General features: G+C 42.0%; 1 protein-coding gene across 1 annotated transcript in view; it reads left to right on the top strand.

The window, feature by feature from the left end:
• Nucleotides 1–27,400, top strand: part of LOC137384102 (zona pellucida sperm-binding protein 3 receptor-like) — a 96,481-nt gene that overhangs the window by 31,730 nt on the left and 37,351 nt on the right. The window contains exons 10-15 of the mRNA XM_068057709.1: nucleotides 939–1,124; nucleotides 11,130–11,315; nucleotides 14,333–14,524; nucleotides 21,650–21,746; nucleotides 23,043–23,116; nucleotides 24,125–24,310. Of these exons, the coding sequence (XP_067913810.1) occupies nucleotides 939–1,124; nucleotides 11,130–11,315; nucleotides 14,333–14,524; nucleotides 21,650–21,746; nucleotides 23,043–23,116; nucleotides 24,125–24,310 (921 nt within the window). The remainder of the gene's footprint in view (nucleotides 1–938; nucleotides 1,125–11,129; nucleotides 11,316–14,332; nucleotides 14,525–21,649; nucleotides 21,747–23,042; nucleotides 23,117–24,124; nucleotides 24,311–27,400) is intronic.

Here is a 27,400-nt window from a genome sequence, read left to right as displayed (position 1 = left end):
ATTCACATATAAGGTGTGCTGGCTTCACCTGCCAGCTTTTTACTTGCTGTAGTTTGGACTCTCCGAGGTTAGGGTACTAATTTTCTCGTACAGCCAGGAAAAATAGATAAATATTTTGATTCGACATTTCATGCTAACGAACGTGAAGCATAAGAAGCTAATCTGAGTTGATCAATTTGGTGATTGAAATACTGAGACACGGTCATGAATTTCATCCATTTATTCAGTGCAAGGAAAATATTAACAACCCATCATAAATCTACCTGAGGACCCCTCTGGAATGATGAACTGGATAATGTTCAGGTTTGTAAGCCTGGCCAACAATCTCTGCATTGCTTACTAGAATGTTGTCATAACTGCATGACTCCAGTGCAGAGATGGTGTTAGAACCCATGCAACTGTGCACAATCTGAACTCATTAAGAAGCGATGAGTGGATTCAGTGATGAGATGAAGCATTTCACTCTGTCAAAATGTCCACATGCAAATGGTTTGCTATGTGTAGCTTCTAAATTCAAGAGCTGTAATTCAGTATTTGCCATTCAATCAATTAAATGACTACTTCTAGCTGCTATTTACAGTCTCTACTGTCATGGACTGTGCTTCCTATTAATCCCTTCTGTGAGAGCAGTCTTTAAAGGATCCTGAAAGACTTGCTTTAATCTTCCTTCTATATTCTAGCAGTATAAAGTTGTCTCACAGACAATGGTCTCCAAAATCTAAATTGAAACCGTGTCAATATAAAAGCATTTGTATTTGTCACTCCTCTACCCTCCTTTAATAGATCCACATAAAATCAGTTCTTCAGTGAGTTATGGGGCATGGAACAGAGAAGTGAAAATGCCATTTTCTTGTGTTGGTTAACTTTGTGTTTTGCCTCTGAGGCATTTGATTTGGCAGTCTGTGTGGGACTCTGACTGAATTCCTTTTTTTCCCCAGTTGTCACATGTGCTGATCCTCCACGTATTAATAATGGGACATTGTCATCATTACCCGAAGGAGGGTCCTGGAAATTTGGAGCTGTAGCAACATATACATGTGATAAAGACTATTCATTGATTGGTGACAAAAACATTGTTTGCACAGCGACTGGAGAGTGGGATAAGGACCCACCAATGTGTAAAGGTACAGAACTTTGGATTAGAATTAGTTTCAATTGTCTTTCCTGCAGAACTTTGGAAGTTTGAACATCATTATCACAATTTTATTGTCCAGTTGCACTACTTACTGTTACTGCTTTAATTACTTGCAAACATTTGCAATATTACCAGTATTGGTTTTCTGTAAAATTGTCCACTTTGGCAGGAAGAATAAAAAAGAAGCATATTATCTAAATGGTGAGAGATTGCAGAGTTCTGAGATGCAGAGGGATCAGGGTGTCCTCGTGCATGAATCGTAAAAGGTTAATATGCAGGTGCAGCACGTAATTCGGAAAGCTAATAGAATGTTATCATTTATCGCGAGAGGAATTGAATACAAAAGTAGAGAGGGTATGCTTCAGCTATACAGGGCATTGGTGAGACCACATCTGGAGTACTATGTACAGTACTGGTCTCCTTATTTAAGGAAGGGTATAAGTGCATTGGAGACAGTACAGAGAAGGTTTCCCAGACTAATACCTGGAATGGGCTGGCTGTCTTATGAGGAAAGACTGGACAGGCTAGTCTTGTAATTGCTGGAATTTAGAAGAGTAAGGGGCGACTTGATTGAAACCTATAAGATCCTGAGAGGTCTTGACAGGGTGGATGTGAAAAGGATATTTCCTCTTCTGGGACAATCTCGAACTAGGGGTCAGTGTTTAAAAATAAGGGGTTGCCCATTTTAGACTGAGATGAGGAGAATGCTTTTCTATCAGAGGGTCGTGAGTCTTTGGAACTCTCTGCCTCAAAAGGCGGTGGAAGCAGAGTTTTTGAATATTTTTAAGGCCGAGGTAAATTCCTGATAAGCAACGCGGTGGAAATGTGAAGTGATCAGTTCAGCCATGAACTTATTGAATGGCGGAGCAGCCTTGAAGGGCTGAGTGGCCGACTCCTGCTCCTAATTAGTATGTTTGAACAGATATGGCGGGCAACTAGTTTAGTCATTCACTGACATAACTGACTGCACTGCCTATAGCACCGTCCAGTCCTGCTCTCATTTGCCAAAACTGTTCTTCAGGCTGATCCTGAAATAGTGCAACAAAAACTAGATTCTTTTCTTTACCACAAATTGTTGTCTTGAGCCCCTCTCCCCTGTCTTCTCCACCCTCAACAACAACAAGGAGGAGCAGCTCATGGACTTCTGTCAATAAGATTGAGACCATCCATTCAGCTGCCTCTGCTGCTCCCTCCCTTCCCCTCGGCCACCAAACCAAGGTTTCTCCAAGGCTCCCACCTCCTCCACCCTAGCTTTGTATTTGCATCTTTCTTTAGTTTGTCTCCAATCTCCTGTCATGCCCACTCTGGCATCATCTGGTCCATCAGCCCCACCCCTGCTCCCTTGTTGGCTGATACGTTGGTTCTTTCTCTTCAGGCACTCTTCCCCTCTTCAAATCTGCTGTCGTCATGTTGCTTCAAAGTACCAATCCTTGACCTCTCTGTCATTGCAGCTACCATCCCATCTTCAAACCCCCCCCCACCCCTTTCCTCTCAAGTCCTTGAGTTGCCTCCTAGATCCTGTGGCTAATTTTCCCAGATCTCTATGTTTGAATCCTTCCAGTTGAGTTTCTGCACCGACCAAAGTAACAAAATGGCTCTTATTAATGTCACAAATGACATCCTGGCTGACTGCCACAAAGGTAAACTATCCCTGCATGTCGACTTATCTGCAGCCCTTGACACATTAACTGCACTATCCTCCTCCAATGCAGCTCCTGTTCAGCAGGGGGATCTGCACTCATGCCTGTTCCATTATTGTCTGTCTAATTGTAGGTGGAGAATCACCTGCAATAGCTTCTCTTCCCATTCCAACACCATTGCCTGTGGTATTCTCCCAAGGATCTGTTCTTGGCCCCTCCTGCTTCTCATCTACATGTTGTCCCTCAGCGACATCATCCAAAAACACCGCATCAGTTTCCACATATACATTGATGACACCCAACTCTACCGCATGACCACTTCTCAACATCTCCACTGTCTCTAAACTGTCAAGACCACTTACCTGAAATCCAGTATTTAAAAAAAAAACAGCATTTAAAATAAAAAGTTCTTTCTCACGTTCCCCCTACATCCCTTGACCAAAACCTGCAATCTGTGTCCCCTAGTCCTTGTACCATTAATTAATGGGAACAATTTTTCCTTGTCTAATTTATCAAAATCTGCCATTTTGCACATTTCCATTAAATCTTCCTTCAGTTTTTCCAACCTAACCTTTTTGTAGCTAAATTTCCCCCATCCTGGAACCAGTCTGGTAAATCTCCTCTGCACCCTGTCAAGGACCCTCCTATCCTTCTTAAATTGTGCTGACCAGAACTGGACACAATACTCCAGTTGGAACCTAACCAGAGCTTTATAAAATTTCAACATAACTTCCCTGGTTTTGTACTCAATGCAAATATTTATGAAGCCTAAGATCCCATATGCTTTACTAACCACTCTGAATATGTCGCGTCACCTTCAAAGATTGATGCATATGTACCCCCAAGTCCTTCTGTTCTTGCACATGTTTTAGAACTGTGCATTTAAATATATATTGCCTGCCTCTATTTATTCTGCCAAAATGCATCACTTCACGCTTGTCAGTATTAAATTCCATCGGCCACCTCTCTGCCTAGTCTATTATCCTATATTTGCTTTATTGCAGGTTCACATTGTTGTGTTGTTCGGTTTGTATTAATGGCATTTGTAAGGTGTTCTAGAGAAAGTCTTAGATTCTGGTAAAGGTTAACTAACAACTCTTTATTATTTACAGTTACTATGTACACTTTCCGCGAGCCACCTAAGCTAGCATCCTTCGTACTTCTATATCATTATCTCAAGCCTATCGTATGTGACTGTTACATCATCGCTTGTACAGTGGGAGGGGTCTCTCACTGTCTTCAGTATTAACCCTCTTGCAACCTTCTATTATGTCTCCTCTCAGTCTTTATCTGACATTTTTGCAACATACATATATTTATGACCTCTATTCTCACACTCACACGCTCTCCTCTGCAACCCCCCAACAAGTCTGACATTAGATTCAGTCTCATTTAAGGTTTGACAACTCTCCTCGATCTGGTTGTAATCTTTCTGGGACGATCAGTAGTCTTTTGTAGGAAGTCTGGTTTGCTTACTTGGGTTTTTTTGTTTCTACGGGTTGTAGTAGTATTTTGTTTGTTTGTCCTAAACTGAAACTTGCAGATGGATTATTGGCTGTTGCTTTTGCACAGTAGGAATGATCCTTTTTCATTCATTTAACATTTACTGATTCGTCCTCCATGTTTTGAATTACTGTACCTTCTCGTTCCAGGTCACTTTTCCAAACCTTTTTGCCATTGTTTAATTTGGGTGAGCTTCTCACTCACTCTCCTATTGCCATTCCAGGTTTGTTTCCTTCTGTAGGAGATTTCTCTTTCTTGAACTTTCTTGTAGTCTTGAGTTTCAATCCAGGCATTAATTGTCAAAGCAATAGTGGAAGTTGTGTTCTTAACTTCCTTCCCATTAGCAATTCTGCTGGTGATAATCCACACAGCAGTGTCATTGAGCAATAAACTGGTGTGGAGGTTATTCTGAATGGTAACCTATTGAAACAAAATTGCCCAAAAGATGTTATGAACGTAGTCAATAACCTTGGCCTCATCCAGGGGTATGTGCCAAAAACCACTATTGGCACCAAGTTTTGTAAACCTGGTTCTCAGAGTTTGATAAACTGTCATCCACCGTAGTCATTGGGTGAATCTCCATTTGCTTTTGCTTTGTTGAGCTGTGATGAATCCACGCATATTTGGCTTGTGGACAGGAACCATGACTGAACAAGACTGTTGGTTGTGTTATTGGAGAGATAATGCCCATTCTTGTCACCTCCTTCAATTGTTCTTGGACTTTGGTTAATAAGGGATAAGGAATTCTTCTTGGTCTGGTCCCTTCCTTCAGAGTGATCCTGCACTCTGCCTTTAGTTTTCCGAGCCTTGCGAACAGCTTTGGGAATACTGTTTTGAAAAAAATTGTTTACCTTTTGTTTGACTTCAGCTATCTTTTTAATCAACTGCAGTTGTAAGCATGCATTCCTACTTGAAGAAAATTCTTGATTGTGTAAGACGGATAATGCTGAAGAGTTGCTTGGAGTTTGCCTTTAACTCACAGTTGTGTCCCGCCTGGATGATGCAGCTGTATATCTGTCAGTTGCAGGTAATATCTCTTCACCCAAGGCTCTTGATCGGACAATACTGTGATGCTCTCCCCTGTGTCAAGCTTACAATTGTGAGGTGTCCATTCATGTCGATGTCGTCTGTTGTCCAGAAATCTTGGTCTGGATTATTGATTTCTCAGAAGAACACCCCTGGTTCTTTCTCTTGTGGGTATTGTTGGACTTCATTCACTGCTGTTTGCATGAAGGTCATCTTTGTACCTTTTTTAAGTGAAGAAGTTTTGTTGTGGCACATCTTCCCATCGTCCAGCTTTTCCACTTAAAATCTCAGCTTTACTTGCTGGGCACTGCTTTCATCTGTGGGTCTTCTTAGCTTCACAACAGTGGCAAGGTTTTCCTATGTCATGCACCTTGTCGCCTGTGTTTGTTTTTTTTCCCTCTCTTCCTCAAAGTGTTTCCCTGGCTTTGGTTTAACCAGTTGGACGGGAATTGGACTCCTTCTCATCTACAGCTTGTCTGCAGCTTGGGGAATGTCCCTATTCTGTTTGCGAACTTCAGCCTATTTGAATGGCCTTTTCCAGTGTAAGGTCTTCCTCGGATTGCAATAGGTCTGAGTATTTTTAAACTTGCACATGCTTAATTTGTACTTAAAATTTCACAATTTTTTTGCATTGCTTACGCTGATTTCGGGTGAATTGCACCAAAAAAAAACCCATTGTAATCGAGTGAAAGCTTGTAACTCTACTAAAATAGAGACAAATTGGGTCCAGCCAATTATAGACTCAATGGTGGGCAGAATAATGGATTCCAGACAGGTTAGACTATTGTTATGTAAGTACTAAGAGACTGTCAACACCACGAAGAATATAAAGACACTGCTAAACAAACATCTTTGGCTTTTTGAGCTTATCACAAATAAAGTGGATAGTGGAACTCTTTATTTGGACTTCTAGAAAACCTCTTGAGATAAACCAATTTACTGCTGGTCAAATTCAACTTAATTGAAATTCAAGGTAGAACGTGGGACTGAATAATAAACTGGATAACAAATGGGATGAAAAATAAGAAGCTCTGTATTCTATTGAAGTAGTAGAAGTAGAGAGATGCAGCACTGAAACGGGCCCTTCGGTCCACCGAGTCTGGATCGACCATCAACTACCCATTTATACCAATCCCATGTTAATCCCATATTGCCGACCACATCCCCACCATTCTCCTACCTGCACTAGAGGCAATTTACAACGGCCAATTTACCTATCAACCTGCAAGTCTTTGGCTGTGGGAGGAAACTGGAGCACCCTGCGGAAACCCACGCGATCACATAGAGAACTTGCAAATTCCGCACGGGCAGTACCCAGAACCGAACCCGGGTCGCTGGAGCTATGAGGCAAAACTAGAATTTTTTTTAAAAAGGAGAGAAACTGGGAAATTGTGGTTTTAAGAGTTAACCTGCAGGTACGGCTAGCGATTTGGAGAGCAAATGGTATGTTAGGTTTGCATGCCCCCACAAGATCTCTGATCTCCACTAATTTTGGTGTCTCCATCATTCCTAACTTTAGTCACTCCACCATTGGCGGCCTTCAGTTGCCAAGGCGCTAATGTTCTGGAATTCCCTAAATTTCTCCACCACTTTTATCCCCCTTTTTAAATCGCTCCTTACAACCTCCCTCTTGATGGTTATCTAGCCTGATATATTCTTATGTGGCTCATTGTCGGACTTTGTTTGGTAACACTTGTACGGCACCTTGACACATTTTGTTTTGTTGAAGGCACTGTATAATTGCAAATTGTTGTTGACTCTTGTACTCCAATTCCTTTGTTATAAAGTCTTACTGCAGTCATATAGGGCCTTGGTAAAAGCATACCTGGACTGCTGTGTACAGCTTTGCTCTCCTTAGCTAAGGAAGGATGTATCGGGAATGCAACAAAAAATCGCGAGACTGATTCCTGCAATGAAGAAATTGTCCTGTGAAGAAAAATGGAGTATATTAGGCCTATATTCCCTCGGGATTAGAAGAATGTGAGGTGGTCTCATTTCAAAAGTATAAAATCGGACAGGGGCTTGGCAGATTGGATGCTGGTGAATGTTCCCCAGGGTGGGGAGTCTAGAATTGAGGTCGCAGTCTTGGAATAAGAGGTCAGCTGTTTAGGACTGAGATGAGGAGAAATTTATTCATTTCGGAGGATTATGAATCTTTTGGAATTCTGTACCTGAGTGCTAATATTCAGTATATTCAAGACCTAGATGGATAGATTTTTGTTTGAATGCTGAGGGAATCCCTGGTTATGGGAATAGTGCAGGAAGGTGGAGTTGAAGTAGAAGATTAGCTATGATATTGAATGGTAGAGCAGGTTTGAAGCACCAGATGGTCAATTTCTGCTTCTATTTCTTGTGTTCTAGGCCTTTATTTAATTATATAAATGATTGCTATACAAAGATAATTGTAAAGGGTATTAAATGTACAGTTGATATTACAATAGGAATAGAGGTTGCTGTTTTGTTTTTGCAAAAGGATTTAGGCTAGTTAAGCAAGTGGAGAAGTGACTTAACATTTATTACAGACAAGCATTTATTCTAGACAAATACAGGGTACTGTCTGTTGGCAGACAAGGACCAACCCGAATATATATCAAAGAAGGTTTGCGGAACACCGTGGCTTCGTCTGCAAGCATGACCTGTGCTTCCGGTTGCTTGCCATTTCAATTCACCATCCTGCTCTCATGCCGACATTTCTGTTCTTGTACACTGGAACAATGCAGCAGGACATCAACGCATGCTCGAGGAACAATACCTCATCTTCCGATTAGGCACTGTACAGCCTTCCGGACTCAACATAGAGTTCAACAATATCATAGCATGACTGGCCTTTTTTCTATCAATTTTAAACCACATGCCTCCCTTAAACTTGGTTTTTTATGTTTGTGCTTTTGGACAGAGCTGTTCATTATTCTGCCATTTATTCTCTCTGAACTAATGCTTTGTGTTTCACCACAACCATTAGCACTCCTTTGCCTTTGTCCCATGACATCTTTGTCATTTAATGTCGTCTGCCCTCTGCTCGATCACGAGCTTTCCTTTTTTATTCTCTTCTCTGCTGCCCTTCACGCGCCCCACCCCCCGCCCCCTTCCCTTGCTTAAAATCTTTTACATTTCTAACTTTTGCCAGTTCTGGTGAAGGGTCACAGACGTGAAATGTTAACTCTCCTTCTGTCCTCACAGATGCTGCCAACCCTGCTGAGTATTTACAGCACTTCTTGTTTTTATTTAAGGTTTGCTCATGGAGCTTTTGAGTGACGTTAGATCTGTCACTGCCAATATGTAGAAAGAATTGAAAAGCAAATGATTTTTGGGATGCATGGCTAAGTGTAGTATAAGCCTGCCAACTTAAAGCCTCAGTCTTAACAATTCGGTGGTCAGACTACCCTTGGAATATTGTGTGCACTTGTGATTGCTATGCTTCAAAATAGGCATCTGTGTTAGAGGATGTAGGTATCTATGATTAAACATTCTATCAATTCCGCAGAATCGACAGTTATTGAAAAGTTAAGCATTCATAGATTTAATAAATATGTGCTATTTGAGTATAAAAGTTTTTCATTTAGTACTTAATCACATTGGATTATTATGGAATTCAACTCTTGTACTCAATACCCCGTCCGATGAAGGAAAGCATGCCGTATGCCTTCTTGACCACTCTATTGACCTGCGTTGCCACCTTCAGGGAACAATGGACCTGAATACCCAAATCTCTCTGTCCATCAATTTTCCCCAGGACTTTTCCATTTACTGTATAGTTCACTCCTGAATTGGATCTTCCAAAATGCATCACCTCGCATTTGCCCTGATTGAACTCCATCTGCCATTTCTCTGCCCAACTCTCCAGACTATCTATATTCTGCTGTATTCTCTGACAGTCCCCTTCACTATCTGCTACTCCACCAATCTTAGTGTCGTCTGCAAACTTGCTAATCAGACCACCTATACTTTCCTCCAAATCATTTATGTATATCGCAAACAACAGTGGTCCCAGCACGGATCCCTGTGGAACACCACTGGTCACACGTCTCCATTTTGAGAAACTCCCTTCCACTGCTACTCTCTGTCTCCTGTTGCCCAGCCAGTTCTTTATCCATCTAGCTAGTACACCTTGGACCCCATGCGCCTTCACTTTCTCCATCAGCCTACCATGGGGAACCTTATCAAACGCCTTACTGAAGTCCATGTATACGACATCTACAGCCCTTCCCTCATCAATCAACTTTGTCACTTCCTCAAAGAATTCTATTAAGTTGGTAAGACATGACCTTCCCTGCACAAAACCATGTTGCCTATCACTGATAAGTCAATTTTCTTCCACATGGGAATAGATCCTATCCCTCAGTATCTTCTCCAGCAGCTTCCCTACCACTGACGTCAGGCTCACCGGTCTATAATTACCTGGATTATCCCTGCTACCCTTCTTAAACAAGGAGACAACATTAGCAATTCTCCAGTCCTCCGGGACCTCACCCGTGTTTAAGGATGTTGCAAAGATATCTGTTAAGGCCCCAGCTATTTCCTCTCTCGCTTCCCACAGTAACCTGGGATAGATCCCATCCGGACCTGGGGACTTGTCCACCTTAATGCCTTTTAGAATACCCAACACTTCCTCCCTCCTTATGCCGACTTGACCAAGAGTAATCAAACATCTGTCCCTCACCTCAACATCCGTCATGTCCCTCTCCTCGGTGAATACCGATGCAAAGTACTCGTTTAGAATCTCACCCATTTTCTCTGACTCCACGCATAACATTCCTCCTTTGTCCTTGAGTGGGCCAGTCCTTTCTCTAGTTACCCTCTTGCTCCTTATATATGAATAAAAGGCTTTGGGATTTTCCTTAACCCTGTTTGCTAAAGATATTTCATGACCCCTTTTAGCCCTCTTAATTCCTCATTTCAGATTGCGCCGACAATCCCGATATTCTTTCAAAGCTTCGTCTTTCTTCAGCCGCCTAGACCTTATGTATGCTTCCTTTTTCCTCTTAGCTAGTCTCACAATTTCACCTGTCATCCATGGTTCCCTAATCTTGCCATTTCTACCCCTCATTTTCACAGGAACATGTCTCTCCTGCATGCTAATCAACCTCTCTTTAAAAGCCTCCCACATATCAAATGTGGATTTACCTTCAAACAGCTGCTCCCAATCTACATTCCCCAGCTCCTGCCGAATTTTGGTATAGTTGGCCTTCCCCCAATTTAGCACTCTTCCTTTAGGACCACTCTCTGAACTTATTTGCGCTGAAGTCAGTATACTGATAACTCTCTTCGTACATACTCCTCTTAAACACAACTTTGCGAGAGATCAAAATGGTCCCAAATGCAAAAGAATGAGCTATGAACAGATCAGAGAAGTTTGTGTTGCAATCTAAAGAAAAGAAAGTTGAGGGAGACCTCGTTAATTTATCTATGAACTGTTATGGAACTGATACAGCATATCCCGAATATTACTTGAAGCTAAATTCAAACCTGAAGGATAAAAATTATTCAATGGATTTAAATATTTGAAAGACTCTGCTGGCTACGATCATGGAGTAAGGCATTTGAGGAGTTGAAAATGCAATTAACTGCTGGATTGTATTTCTTTTGCATGAACAAGTTCAAGAATTTTCTTTCGTTTTATCTCACCCTCTGTATATTTCCGAAGGAATTTTTCTGCTTCAGTGAGCAGAAAGCATTTCCCTCCCCCCCCCACCTTACCCCCCGCCCCCCCCCCCCCCCCCCCCCCACCCCACTCCCCTGCTGTTTTGCACAAACTGACTTTTTAAAGATAGAAGCGAGACCTGTATAATATTTAACTGGAAGATAATGCATTCCTCTTTTGACAGTTGTTCAATGTCAGCGTCCTGAAGTGCCGAGAAATGGAGAAGTAGTGGCAGGCTTTGGACCTACATATGGATATCGGGATGAAATCACCTATAAATGTAACGACGGTTTTAAAATGGTTGGAAACAGTGTCATTGAATGTAGTGAAAATAACACATTTGTACCGCCACCACCTACCTGTGAACCACGTGAGTAAACATTTCTTGAGCTTGAGCATGAAACCAAGAGGTGTGGGTGGAGCTTTATCCAATTTTTTTCAAATGCCTCAATATTGTGTGGATTTTTCTCCAATTGACCAATATTTTTAACTGTAGAACAATAACTATGGCTGATGTATTGATAACATTTTTAGTAATTTGGTTAGTCAACACCTTTCTTTTGTTTGTAGAATGACTGTTTTGGGGATTTTTTCTGGCAGGAACTATTTGGTCATTTTCATTCCTGCCTGCTGGGTAGTCAGTACATTTTAGATCTGTTCAATTCTGATTTTTTTTTATATTGTTTTACAAACATTAAACTTGGGCAAATTTCTTGTAATTATTGACTTGTATACACATGATGCACAAGGTGTGGTACAGGAAGTATGACAAATGAACTGCACCCAGCTGGACTTTAAAATAATTACAAACAGGAACGTAAGTTGTTCTTAAATAAATCACTTCCTCCCATCCATCAAAATGCCACAATAGACATTGTAGTTATGTGGACAAATGAAGCGCTAACAACGATGCCGCACTCCCTCATTACTGTACGAACATAAGATACGTGCAGGAGTGTGACTTGCACCCCAGTTTTCTGTTGCAAAATGGATAGGTACTTGGGTAAATGCCTCATTATCCTTCCCAATGAATAGCAGTCCTACTTCATGTCAAAGTTCACTTATTTGAATTCTGCTTGGATTAAATTTAATACAAGTGGAACTATATTCTAATTGGAACAATATGCTGAGGAGACCCAGCTGTACTTCTCCTCCATTTTTCTGGAACCCTCTGGCTACCCCTGCTGTCAAATTGTCTGACAAGTTGTGGATGAGTGAAATTTTCCTCCAGCTTAACATCAAGAAGACTGAAGCTATTGTTACCGGCCACTGCAATGAACTCTACTTTTGCCACTGATTCCATCCATTTTGCTGCCACTGAGACTGCTTCAGGTTCTGTGAAGCCTTGGAGTTGTGTTTGATGCAGTGTTGAGTTTCAAATCCCACGTCTTAGCCATTACCAAGACTACATATTGCTGTCTCTCGCCTCCTGTCTTATGAATGCTTTTGTCACCGCTACACTTAATTTCTCTCAAATCTTCCTTGCTGACATTCCATCCTCTTTTTTTTCTGTCTGTAAACTGCAGCTTGGTCAAAACTCAGCTACCCACATCCTATCCTGGATTAAGATTTGCTTCCCCATTATTCCCCTCCTGCACACTCCGATCTATATCTGCTTCCCAGGTGACAGTTAGGATGAACACTTTCACCTCCGTGTGAACCAAGTATGAATCAGGTGAACTGAGGACATAGAATCATAGAGTTTTACAGCACAGAAACAGGCCCTTCGGCCCAACGAGCCTATGCTGACCATCAAGCTCCTGACCTAACTAATCCCATTTCCCCACACTTGGCCCGTCGCCTTGTATGTTGTGGCGTTTCAAGTGCTCATCTAAATATTTCTTGAATGTCGTAAGTGTTCCTGCCTCTACCACTCCTTCAGTCAGTGTGTTCCAGATTCCAACCACCCTCTGGATGAAATAATTCCTCCTCAACTCCCCTTTAAACCACCTGCCCCTTACCTTAAATCTATGCCCCCTAGTTATTGACCTCGTCACTAGGGAAAAAATTTCTTCCTATCTATCTTATCAATGCCCCTCATAATTTTGTACACCTCAATCAGGTCCCCCCTCAGCCTTCTCTGCTCCAAGGAAAACAACCCCAGCCTATCCAGTCTCTCTTCATAACTGAAATGCTCCAGCCCATGCAACATCCTGGTGAATCTCCTCTGCACCCTCTCCAGTGCAATCACATCCTTCCTGTAGTATAGCGACAAGAACTGTACACAGTATTCCAACTGTGGCCTAACGAGCATTTTATACAGCTCCATCATAACTCCCCCACTCTTATATTCTATGCCTCGGCTAATAAAGGCTAATAAAGACATGAGCACCAAACCTACATTGACCTCAACACTGTAAAGCTTGGGAGGTTTTAACTCGAGAGCCTCATCTGCATACCCCAGTCAGATGCTTGTCTGAAACTGGTGACAGCTAGCCAGTGGGTGTGAGCAAATGGTTGAGTTCCAGGAGGCCACTGGCCAGGACCAAAGAAATGGTCACTAGCACTTGGCTAAGTCTTGTGGATAGGATTTTGCAATGGCCTGGTGATCAGGAAGAGAGAAAGGTAGAAGCAGGGGACCTAAATCTTTCCCTGTGTGACCCATTGGAGCCCTTCTGCTCCTCCTGGCTTCATTATGTTTTTTCTTTTTAAAGAAAATCTTCAAAAACTTACCTGTTTGGGCCACTGCTATACTCCAAATCCTCTGCCCACTAGCTGCACCTGGCAGGAAAACCAGCCTGGATTCAGTTGAAATTGCAGACATGTCCTGACGGTCCTTCTTTAAATATGCAAATTTATGTCCAATAACACTCAGTATGTGCTGGGTGTGCTTGCCCCTGTGCAGAAGGGCAGGGCAGGTTAAATTAGAAGAGAACTGAGCACTGTGTCCGTGGACGAGTCATTGGTGCAATTTTAATTTACCTGTCCACCTGTTGTCCATGTATGCAGGGTTAAAATGACCTCTTCATGTTTCTGTCCCTCCCCCCTCAATGTATCTCTGGCATTAAAAGACACAAAAGATAGTTCAATGAATAACTTAGTTGTGTTACTGTGCAATATATTTCAAGACATTTTTACATTTATTTAAATACGTAATTTCGACATTTAGTCACCTTTGTGCTGAATCATATTTTTGAATATCCATTATTTAGAGTCACAACTTTGGTCTCTTTACTAAAAGGAAGATGTCTATAATCAAAAGATTTTCCTCACCAATTTCAAACCTAAATGCAAGGTAAAAGAACCCAAAAATCCTTGTGTTAGGTGAAAGGAATGATTGGGGTATTTAGATGAAGGGAGCAATCTTTACATGTGACCAAATGCACTAATAGATCTCTAATGGAAGGGAGACTTGTTGAAACTATGAACTTGTGTTTTTTTTTGAAGGTGACTGTGGCTCTCCTCCACAATTGGAAAATGGCTCACCAAATGATGAATTTATTTCTCAGACCTCCTTTCCTGTGGGTACTAATATTACTTACAAGTGTTACGAAGGTTATGTGTTTCAAGAAGGAGGTTCAAGACTTATTACCTGCATGGCAAATTCAACTTGGTCACCGTTACGGGCTGTTTGTGAACGTACGTAATGAGCAACTTTATTTCCTCTCCATTTGCTCTCCCTGCTCTAATTTCCCTTGGTTCATTTTCTCTCTAACGAAATGACTCATACATTTCCATGGCAATGAGCAGCCTTTTAGTACTGCACTCAAGTGACCATTCTTCTATGTGAGCCGAGGTGATGTGACTCAACTGTAGACTGCAACATAGTTTGTCCTTGATCATTTTCTCACCCAGAGTAAAACCCTGGCAGGGATCATTGGATAATGATCCACTGGACCTACTTGTTTTCTACTTTGGGTGCTGATGACACTGGAGTATTCGGGGTTTTTTTTTTTTTGAAAAACGTCTTTCATATGCCTACTGTTCACACAATTTTTAGCAATGGGACAGAAGTCTGGTAATAATGGAAACTGGGTATATGCCTCTCATTTTTGGATGTCTTTGCCATCATTAAATTGCTGGGTATTCATGATTGTTGATTTGTAACTTTAGTCAGCAAGAAAGGTATTAGTAGTCCTTTAGATAAATGATACTCCTCCTTTTCCGAGTCTGTCTTCCCTTTTCGTTGCATCTGGATCAGCTTGGATTTTAATAGAGCATGTCACTAACTTGATTGAGCTTTTTGAGGAAGTGATGAAGATGATTGATGAAGGAAGGGCAGTGGATGTTGTCTATATGGACTTCAGTAAAGCCTTTGACAAGATCCCTCATGGCAGACTGGTACAAAAGGTGAAGTCACATGAGATCCGAGGTGAGCTGGCAAGATGGATACAGAACTGGCTCGGTCATAGAAGGCAGAGGGTATCAGTGGACGGGTGCTTTTCTGAATGGAGGGCTGTGACTAGTGGTGTTCCGCAGGGATCAGTGCTGGGACCTTTGCTGTTTGTAGTATATATAAATGATTTGGAGGAAAATGTAGCTGGTCTGATTAGTAAGTTTGCGGACGACACAAAGGTTGGTGGAGTTGCGGATAGTGATGAGGATTGTCAGAGGATACAGCAGGATATAGATCGGTTGGAGACTTGGGCGGAGAAATGGGAGATGGAGTTTAATCTGGACAAATGTGAGGTAATGCATTTTGGAAGATCTAATACAGGTGGAAAGTATACAGTAAATGGCAGAACCCTTAGGAGTATTGATGGGCAGAGAGATCTGGGCGTACGGGTCCACAGGTTATTGAAAGTGGCAATGCAGGTGGATAAAGTAGTCAAAAAGGCATACGGCATGCTTGCCTTCATCGGTCATGGCACAGAGCATAAAAATTGGCAAGTCCTGCTGCAGCTGTACAGAACTTTAGTTTGGCCACACTTGGGATATTCGTGCAATTCTGGTCGCCACACTACCAGAAGAACGTGGAGGCTTTGGAGAGGGTACAAAAGAGGTTTACCAGGATGTTGACTGGTCTGGAGGGCATTAGCTATGAGGAGAGGTTGGATAAACTCAGATTGTTTTCACTGGAACGTCGGAGGTGGAGGGGCGACATGATAGAGGTTTACAAAGTTATGAGTGGCATGGACAGAGTGGATAGTCTGAAGCTTTTTCCCAGGGTGGAAGAGTCAGTTACTCGGGGGACATAGGTTTAAGGTGCGAGGGGCAAAGTTTAGAGGGGATGTGCGAGGCAAGTTCTTTACACAGAGGGTGGTGAGTGCCTGGAACTTGCTGCCGGGGGAGGTGGTGGAAGCAGGTACGATAGCGACGTTTAAGAGGCATCTTGACAAATAAATGAATGGGATGGGAATAGAGAGATACGGTCCCCGGAAGTGCAGAAGGTTTTAGTTTATAGAGGCATCAAGATCGGCGCAGGCTGGGAGGGTCGAATGGCCTGTTCCTGTGCTGTTCTGTTGTTCTTTGTTTGTCAGCGATCTATTTCTGACTGAACTAGCTATACTAGAATCGACTGTTATCATTTGTTGATCAAGGCTGAGCAGAAGTGACGTTAAATGATTAAGTTTCTTTCTTTTAACTGGGTAAATTGGAACATAAGCAAGGTCAATCAGAGTGCCAGAAATTGTTAGCTCTTAAATCCAAAGATCAGGGCATAGATGGTTAAGTAATCTTATCTGAGCCTGTTTGTAAACCACTGTCATGCACAGAAGGAGCTGTGATGAAATAAACAATGAAATGGAAAAATTCTGAATTTAAAAAGCCGACATCCAGTGGAGTAGCAGTCACGTGACCTGCCCTGTACTAGGAATCCACAAATTTGTCTGCAACGATGGAATTCGTTAACCTTGTCTGAAATAGCTGTAGGGAGAACCCTTTTGAAATTGTAAGCACAATTGCATATTGATAACTTCTAGCCACATGAATTAACTAATAAAGTTTTCCAGAGACAGATGGACTCGTGTCTCTTAGCAAAACTGAATAGGTGTGAAGTAACCACATCAGAACAGAATGGCAGCCATCCAGACATCAGTAGATAGCCATGGATACTACATCCTGGTCCATTGAATGATCACCCCAGGGAAGAAGGCCATGTGTCTCCTAACAAACTTTAAGGTGATGGATTTTTACCTTTATAATGTAGCTCGCTGGAGAGAGAGGGGAGAACAAGCCAGCATCAGCCAAAGCATTCCAGCCAAAGGCTGCGAGATCAGACCAGCATCAAGAAGTAGCCCTACTGTTAATTCACTTAAACCTGCTGCAACAGAGAAGTGAAATTGACCACCACCTCCACTCTGAAATCTTAACCAGCAGAAACCTAAAACACCCCAACAAGTTCAAGACTACAAACACTCAGGCCTGCACCTTTAAAAGAGACTGTCCTCCTTCGAAGATTCAGCAGGTTTACCGTAAACCACTAACACCTACCTCATTTTAAACCACTTACCCTTTTCCTCACTATTTGTCTTCATTTGACCCTTAAACACTCTTGCCCAACTAATCATTGTAAACAAAATACGATAGTGGTCAGTTGGGAGGTGAATAGTGGGAAGCACCGATACCCTTTACCACCTGTCTGTAACACTACAGTCAGGATATTATTTTAAAACAAGATTTAACTTGTATTCTGTAGAATTAACACATTAGATACATCCCACCCTTACTGTCTGGTCCATTTAACCAAATCAATCTGATTTGAATAAGATGAGCAGTGCTTTGGACCAGTGAAGTGATGGAGGACCAATCATAGTAATGGATGGAGTCTTCATTTAAAGCTAATGGCCACATCCCTTTGTGGTGACCCCTGGCAGGAATCCTGCTTGCCAACCTCCATGCTTATGTCATAGAGTCGTGGAGAGATACAGCACTGAAACAGGCCCTTCAGCCCACCGAGTCTGTGCCGACCAGCAACACCCATTTATACTAATCCTACATTAATCCCATATTCCCTACTGCATCCCTACCATTCTCCTACCACCTACCTACACTAGGGGCAATTTACAATGGCCAATTTACCTATCAACCTGCAAGTCTTTGGCTGTGGGAGGAAACCGGAGCACCTGCCAGAAACCCACGCAGTCCCAGGGAGGACTTTCAAAGTCTGCACAGGCAGTACCCAGAACCGAACCCAGGTCGCTGGAGCTGTGAGGCTGCGGTGCTAACCACTGCACCACTGGGTATTGTAGATCTCTAGGTATGAAGGCAAAGATTTTGCTTGTCTTTTTATTGTCTTGTCTATTTATTTTGCTAACGTTTTAAGCCCCAGTAAAGCTACATATAAGAATTCCTTTGTTCCTGCAAGCTAAATGAAATATATTTCCTTTCTCTCAATACCAAAATCCTTTAGTGTATTGAATTGTATCTGGCTAATGAACACAGTCTGTTTGATTCTTCTAAGTGTGATGGGCACAGCAAGTGTAATCCTTTCGGATGTGTGTTGGATACTGTGCATGTGACTTTGAGAATGATGGATTTGTTAGTTTCAAAACTCAACAGGTGCTAGGATGGCTGATGTGAGAAATGACCCAATTCAGAAATGCATTACAACAGATTATTGAGCTAGAGTGAGGGTGGGGAAGAATCTTGATCTGTATTTGACCCTGGAGTACTTGAACCTAATGCTAGTTGCACAAAATAGAGAAGTGTGACTGCTCTTCAATGTCATCTTGCAGCATAACAGGCATAAGAATTCACGAATATCTTGATATCATTTGCTTGTGCACATTTCCTGTTAACATCATCTATTAAGAGGCATCTTGACAAATACATGAATATGATGGGAATAGAGGGATACGGTCCTCGGAAATGCAGAAGGTTTTAGTTTAGGCAGGCATCAAGATTGGCTCGGGCTTGGAGGGCTGAATGGCCTGTTCCTGTGATGTACTGTTCTTTGTTCTAATTGCTGTCCCAAATTTATAATGGAACTGTCTTGTAATCTTGGAATTACACCTTCCCACCAGTGGGAAGGGTCTTCTGAAAGGGTCAGCAACTCTAATGCTACCAGGAGCTCCCTCCCAAATATATAGTTTCCAGCAATCCCTAATCCCTAATCAAGAATTAGGGTCCAGCCTCCCAAACATTTTATGCATGGCTCTCCATAAAATTGATGCCTGATGTTAGAGAGAGCACCAACAACTTCTGCACAATGAGGTCCCATTTAACTAAACTGAGTTTTATTTTTTGAAGATTTACATAGTGGACATGGGAAATGCAATTGATGTTATACTTGGATTTCAGAGAGATTTTAATAAAGTTCCACACTGATGAATAATGGCTAAAATAAGGTGTCACAGTTGAGGGGTTAAAATGTGGTGCCAGATGGATATTTGGTTTAAAAGCAGGATTTGAAAGGTATTTGTTTGGTATCCTAGAGATCAGTTTTGGAACCCTTCTATTTTTAATATAGATCAGAGGTAGGAACAATGGTATTGTAATCAAAATCTCCAAGTTCATTGATACTGAAACAGCAGCCAGGCCAATACTAACTCCAGTCAAGTGAAATATCCAACCAGATAGTATCAACTGCTGTCTACTTTAGCTTTTGTGACACTCCAGTCTGCAAACTGAGCATGTTAATTTCTACATGCTGGTCCCTGAGGAAAGAGAATTAGCATGCTTTCCCTCGAACAGGTCTTGAACACCTATCATCATTTCTCCTTTTATGGAGCCAGGGTTCATTTGTGTGCCTGATGTGTGTCTAGGATTCCCTACTGCAAGTGGTAATTGTTCCACATTCTCTATTGGATTCACACTCCTCGTGTATGCCTCGGTGTGGCCACCTCTGAAATATTGCAACAGTTACTCAAAAGCTGGTCAGTGTAATTGCAGAGCCAGCCTAAGCTTGGTGCAACATTGAGTGTTATGATAGTTCCTGGAGATGACCTCCAGATGGCAGCTTTCTAGTTTATGCCTTACTTTTGTGAATTGGCAAGAGTGTAAGTTAGATAATTTATCCAGCTGCTTGCAGAAAAAACAAAGGCCGAGTAGCCTGTATGTGGGAGACCTATTGGAGGCTGAACAAGTTCAGAATTGGACTATTATACATATTTGACTGAAGCACAGTTCCTGCTGTTCCTAAATATTTATGAAACCCCTCCCTCCAAAGCAGTTTTTTTTTCTGTTCAGGACCCTAATTTGAGTTGTGGACAGGAAATGCCTAACTGGGCAGTGTGGCTTGCTTTGTCAGTTGAGTCAAAACGTTTTGGGTTAAGCTGCACACCAGGCTGCGAGCGTATGATCTAGGATGGCACTTCAGGTTGCTGCACTTTTGAAGGTGCTGTCCTTTGAGAGACTAAACAGATGGCCCATCTCTCTGGGTGAACATTGAAGATCCAGTGACAATTAAAACTGTTACAGATGCAAAATGCTCTGCATACTGAATCGTAAATAAAACAGAAAATGCTGGAAGTACTCAACAAGTCTGACGGCGTCTGTGGAGAGGGGAAAACATTTGACTTATCAGGTGTGATGCAAGGTCATTGACCTGAAACATTGGCCAGAATTTTATGCTCCATGCAGGTGTGGGCTGGTGGCAGGTATTGGGGGTACATAAAATTGCAGTGGGAACAGCATCCCCCAGCTCCCACTCAGTTTTACCAGCGGTGGAGGAGGGGACAAATGGCCAGCCCACTCTAGGTCAGCTGCTGCTGCTATATGACCAATGGTGGGCGGGCAGTTCAGTAGCTCAGACCGTTGCCCAGTAAAACCTGGCGGCCTCCTTGTGGAGTGGTGTGGGGATGGGGTGGAGGGGCCTCCTTCTAATTGGATGCTCGGTGCCCATGGAGGTCCTGCCCCGCCCCGCAGCATGAGCCATCCACACTGGAGTACCTCCCTGCCCTGTCTCACTGGGGCCCAGCCAATTGTCCTCTGAAAGGCCCCACACAGTTGCTTGTATTCCAGTGCCTTGTCCATATTGCTGGTCCTGTCTAGGTGCAGTCCCAGCAGTGGCCACAGCTCCCAGTTGCGCTGCTGCTGAAGAGCTGCCTGCCTGCTAATTGGCCGGTAGCTCTTCGAGGAGGAATTCCTGTCTCAGTGGGGCAGAAGTCCTGCCCGAGGCAAATTAATTAAGGGCCTGGGTAGCATAAAATTACAACGGAGCTTACAGGCTCCGTGGAGGTTGCCAACCCCCAACTTTTTTTGGCTGTTGGGCGGGGCCTCCGGACCAGTCTAAAATTCTGGCCGTTAATGCTGTTTTGCTCTCCACAGATGCTGTCAGACCTACTGAGTACTTCCAGCATTTTCTGCTTTTACTATTGAAAGTGTTTTCTCAATGTTCTGAGTAACATGTTTCCCCCAGCCAATAGCATGAAACAGAGATTAACCAGCACTGTGATAAGTGGCTATATAAATGCAAGTCTTCCTTTTTCTTTACCTGTCTTTATCACAAATTAGTCAAGAAAGTTGCTGAATTTCTGCACCTCTCTAGATTTATTCATTGGTATGGAAATATTCAGCCTTGGCTTAATGGAGATAAGCATTATTAAAATAAAGCTGCACCATTTGAGTTTGGATTGACTGGTGAAACAGTGCATTACACGATTGTCTTGGGTCTCCATTAAAATCAAAGTCCTGACATTCCCAAATATTGTATCATTGGAGTGCGTCTTTAATTTGCTTAAATCTTGAATCCTTGCGTTGGGGCAATCGAATATTCTGAAAAATTGTGCAGTTGTTTTCATATAATTAAACTGCTGTGAAATATTGGAGATAATGTGGCCTATTTTAACATCTCTACTCTTCCCCCAACTTTTCTCGATCTAGCCAAAAACTGTGGCAATCCTGGAGAGCTTCTGAATGGGTATTTTGTGGCAATAGATACCACTTTTGGAAATAACGCTACATTTTATTGTGATGAAGGGTAAGTGTTCAGTATTTCCATTCTTCTTGTTATAGGCAATGGAACCGAGGGTTATTGGGGGTAGATGGGGGTGTGGAATCTGAAACACAAACATCATCCATGATCTTATTGAATGGCAGAGCAGGCTCGAGGGGCCGACTGGCCTATTTCTGCTCCTAATTCGGTGTTCGGAAATAGGATTGCTGACTACAGTCAAGGTTCAGTTTTTTTTTGAAAATAGTAATTAAATTGAGGTCTGCCATGGTATCTTCATATTGTTTCAAGCCAGGAGACCACTTGCTTATTACATTCCTGATGGTGATTTACCTTTGTGTCTCTGAATATGGCTTCCTGTTCTATGTGCAGTCTTTTTCTTGTATTTTACAATTATGCAACAGCTTAGTTGTCCAATTATTAAATTGTGGACAGTTAATGATGTGAATGATCATCCATTAACAATGTTCACATAAAAGATATTTAACGTGTTGATCTGGGGGTTCACAATTGAATTATGGTATTTGCTCTTGATCTGTTAATTGTGTATCAATAGTTTGATTATATGCAGGTAAAGGGTACTAAGTGGGGTCTTAGTTGAGCACTTAGAAGAAGGCACTCACTGAGACTTGAGGTGGTGAGTGAGGTGCTACATGTTTGTGATCCTTTTGCTCTGTGCAATAAATGTGAAACTGAGTGAAGCTAGGTTCCAGCATTATCCTTCCATAATAGGCTTTTGGAGTTTCACATTCGCTGGCTCCTGTTAAATAAGTAATTTACACTGCAGTTCAACTCTGAGCCACGACAAATATTCTTCCTTTGATCAGCTGACCAAAATCCAGCAACAACTTTCATTTATTTATATAGCACCTGTTAATGTCGTAAAAATCTTCCCAAAGTGCTACACAGGAACATTATCAGGCAAAATTTGTCACCGAACTACATGAGGTATTGGGACAGCTAACAGAAAGCTTGGTCAAAGAAATTGGCTTAAAGGTGAAGAGAGAGGCAATAAATTGGAGAGCTTCAGGGAGGGAATTCAAGGGCTTAGTGCCTAGACAACTGAAGGCATGGCCCCAAATGAGCTGGACCCTAACAATACAAGTTATTTTGATTTATACTGTATTCCACTGCTAATGTACATTATTTATCCTTTTTTTTCACTGAACAAAAGTACTGTATTGACAGTTTCATAGATTTAATCGTTTACAACCAACCCTTGAATTTCTTTTCTGAACACATTACCACTGTTCTATTTAATTCTTGGTTGATATTGAGTGACTTTCTTTTTGATCCTGCAGCAGTTTTTTTTTTTCCCCCCAGATACCAGATAGTTGGTAGGAACTACCGGCGGTGTACAGCTAATGGTTGGGATGGCCAGGTTCCAACCTGTGAAAGTAAGTTAGAGTTCTAAATTTGTGTAGAATGGTTGTATACAGAAATAAGACAATGAACCACAGTAAAGGAATTCACATATAAGGTGTGCTGGCTTCACCTGCCAGCTTTTTACTTGCTGTAGTTTGGACTCTCCGAGGTTAGGGTACTAATTTTCTCGTACAGCCAGGAAAAATAGATAAATATTTTGATTCGACATTTCATGCTAACGAACGTGAAGCATAAGAAGCTAATCTGAGTTGATCAATTTGGTGATTGAAATACTGAGACGCGGTCATGAATTTCATCCATTTATTCAGTGCAAGGAAAATATTAACAACCCATCATAAATCTACCTGAGGACCCCTCTGGAATGATGAACTGGATAATGTTCAGGTTTGTAAGCCTGGCCAACAATCTCTGCATTGCTTACTAGAATTTTGTCATAACTGCATGACTCCAGTGCAGAGATGGTGTTAGAACCCATGCAACTGTGCACAATCTGAACTCATTAAGAAGCGATGAGTGGATTCAGTGATGAGATGAAGCATTTCACTCTGTCAAAATGTCCACATGCAAATGGTTTGCTATGTGTAGCTTCTAAATTCAAGAGCTGTAATTCAGTATTTGCCATTCAATCAATTAAATGACTACTTCTAGCTGCTATTTACAGTCTCTACTGTCATGGACTGTGCTTCCTATTAATCCCTTCTGTGAGAGCAGTCTTTAAAGGATCCTGAAAGACTTGCTTTAATCTTCCTTCTATATTCTAGCAGTATAAAGTTGTCTCACAGACAATGGTCTCCAAAATCTAAATTGAAACCGTGTCAATATAAAAGCATTTGTATTTGTCACTCCTCTACCCTCCTTTAATAGATCCACATAAAATCAGTTCTTCAGTGAGTTATGGGGCATGGAACAGAGAAGTGAAAATGCCATTTTCTTGTGTTGGTTAACTTTGTGTTTTGCCTCTGAGGCATTTGATTTGGCAGTCTGTGTGGGACTCTGACTGAATTCCTTTTTTTCCCCAGTTGTCACATGTGCTGATCCTCCACCTATTAATAATGGGACATTGTCATCATTACCCGAAGGAGGGTCCTGGAAATTTGGAGCTGTAGCAACATATACATGTGATAAAGACTATTCATTGATTGGTGACAAAAACATTGTTTGCACAGCGACTGGAGAGTGGGATAAGGACCCACCAATGTGTAAAGGTACAGAACTTTGGATTAGAATTAGTTTCAATTGTCTTTCCTGCAGAAATTTGGAAGTTTGAACATCATTATCACAATTTTATTGTCCAGTTGCACTACTTACTGTTACTGCTTTAATTACTTGCAAACATTTGCAATATTACCAGTATTGGTTTTCTGTAAAATTGTCCACTTTGGCAGGAAGAATAAAAAAGAAGCATATTATCTAAATGGTGAGAGATTGCAGAGTTCTGAGATGCAGAGGGATCAGGGTGTCCTCGTGCATGAATCGTAAAAGGTTAATATGCAGGTGCAGCACGTAATTCGGAAAGCTAATAGAATGTTATCATTTATCGCGAGAGGAATTGAATACAAAAGTAGAGAGGGTATGCTTCAGCTATACAGGGCATTGGTGAGACCACATCTGGAGTACTATGTACAGTACTGGTCTCCTTATTTAAGGAAGGGTATAAGTGCATTGGAGACAGTACAGAGAAGGTTTCCCAGACTAATACCTGGAATGGGCTGGCTGTCTTATGAGGAAAGACTGGACAGGCTAGTCTTGTAATTGCTGGAATTTAGAAGAGTAAGGGGCGACTTGATTGAAACCTATAAGATCCTGAGAGGTCTTGACAGGGTGGATGTGATCCTGAAATAGTGCAACAAAAACTAGATTCTTTTCTTAACCACAAATTGTTGTCTTGAGCCCCTCTCCCCTGTCTTCTCCACCCTCAACAACAACAAGGAGGAGCAGCTCATGGACTTCTGTCAATAAGATTGAGACCATCCATTCAGCTGCCTCTGCTGCTCCCTCCCTTCCCCTCGGCCACCAAACCAAGGTTTCTCCAAGGCTCCCACCTCCCTCACCCTAGCTTTGTATTTGCATCTTTCTTTAGTTTGTCTCCAATCTCCCGTCATGCCCACTCTGGCATCATCTGGTCCATCAGCCCCACCCCTGCTCCCTTGTTGGCTGATACGTTGGTTCTTTCTCCTCAGGCACTCTTCCCCTCTTCAAATCTGCTGTCGTCATGTTGCTTCAAAGTACCAATCCTTGACCTCTCTGTCATTGCAGCTTCCCATCCCATCTTCAAACCTCCCCCCCACCCCTTTCCTCTCAAGTCCTTAAGTTGCCTCCTAGATCCTGTGGCTAATTTTCCCAGATCTCTATGTTTGAATCCTTCCAGTTGGGTTTCTGCACCGACCAAAGTAACAAAATGGCTCTTATTAATGTCACAAATGACATCCTGGCTGACTGCCACAAAGGTAAACTATCCCTGCATGTCGACTTATCTGCAGCCCTTGACACATTAACTGCACTTTCCTCCTCCAATGCAGCTCCTGTTCAGCAGGGGGATCTGCACTCATGCCTGTTCCATTATTGTCTGTCTAATTGTAGGTGGAGAATCACCTGCAATAGCTTCTCTTCCCATTCCAACACCATTGCCTGTGGTATTCTCCCAAGGATCTGTTCTTGGCCCCTCCTGCTTCTCATCTACATGTTGTCCCTCAGTGACATCATCCAAAAACACCGCATCAGTTTCCACATATACATTGATGACACCCAACTCTACCGCATGACCACTTCTCAACATCTCCACTGTCTCTAAACTGTCAAGACCACTTACCTGAAATCCAGTATTTTAAAAAAAAACAGCATTTAAAATAAAAAGTTCTTTCTCACGTTCCTCCTACATCCCTTGACCAAAACCGGCAATCTGTGTCCCCTAGTCCTTGTACCATTAATTAATGGGAACAGTTTTTCCTTGTCTAATTTATCAAAATCTGCCATTTTGCACATTTCCATTAAATCTTCCTTCAGTTTTTCCAACCTAACCTTTATGTTGCTAAATTTCCCCCATCCTGGAACCATTCTGGTAAATCTCCTCTGCACCCTGTCTTTCTTAAATTGTGCTGACCAGAACTGGACACAATACTCCAGTTGGAACCTAACCAGAGCTTTATAAAATTTCAACATAACTTCCCTGGTTTTGTACTCAATGCAAATACTTATGAAGCCTAAGATCCCATATGCTTTACCAACCACTCTGAATATGTCGTGTCACCTTCAAAGATTGATGCATATGTACCCCCAAGTCCCTCTGTTCTTGGACATGTTTTAGAACTGTGCATTTAAATATATATTGCCTGCCTCTATTTATTCTGCCAAAATGCATCACTTCACGCTTGTCAGTATTAAATTCCATCGGCCACCTCTCTGCCTAGTCTATTATCCTATATTTGCTTTGTTGCAGGTTCACATTGTTGTGGTGTTCGGTTTGTATTAATGGCATTTGTAAGGTGTTCTAGAGAAAGTCTTAGATTCTGGTAAAGGTTAACTAACAACTCTTTATTATTTACAGTTACTATGTACACTTTTTCCGCGAGCCACCTAAGCTAGCATCCTTCGTACTGCTATATCATTATCTCAAGCCTATCGTATGTGACTGTTCCATCATCGCTTGTACAGTGGGAGGGGTCTCTCTCACTGTCTTCAGTATTAACCCTCTTGCAACCTTATACTACGCTTCCTCTCAGTCTTTATCTGAAATTTTTGCAACTTACATACATTTATGACCTCTATTCTCACTCTCACGTGCTCTCCTCTGCAACCCCCCAACAAGTCTGACATTAGATTCAGTCTCATTAAGGTTTGACAACTCTCCTCGATCTGGTTGTAATCTGTCTGGGACGATCAGTAGTCTTTTGTAGAAAGTCTGGTTTGCTTACTTGGGTTTTTTTGTTTCTACGGGTTGTAGTAGTATTTTGTTTGTTTGTCCTAAACTGAAACATGCAGATGGATTATTGGCTGTTGCTTTTGCACAGTAGGAATGCTTGTCTTTCTTTCATTCATTTAACATTTACTGATTCGTCCTCTATGTTTTGAATTACTGTACCTTCTCGTTCCAGGTCACTTTTCCATACTTTTTTGCCATTGTTTAATTTGGGTAAGCTTCTCACTCACTCTCCTATTGCCATTCCAGGTTTGTTTCCTTCTGTAGGAGATTTCTCTTTCTTGAACTTTCTTGTAGTCTTGAGGCTTCAATCCAGGCATTAATTGTCAAAGCAATACTGGAAGTTGTGTTCTTAACTTCTTTCCATTAGCAATTCTGC

Source organism: Heterodontus francisci, chromosome 25, assembly GCF_036365525.1.
Source record: "Heterodontus francisci isolate sHetFra1 chromosome 25, sHetFra1.hap1, whole genome shotgun sequence".
NCBI lineage: Eukaryota > Metazoa > Chordata > Chondrichthyes > Heterodontiformes > Heterodontidae > Heterodontus > Heterodontus francisci.
Note: the sequence above shows the minus strand (reverse complement) of the source record. Positions and strands in the feature narration are given on the sequence as shown.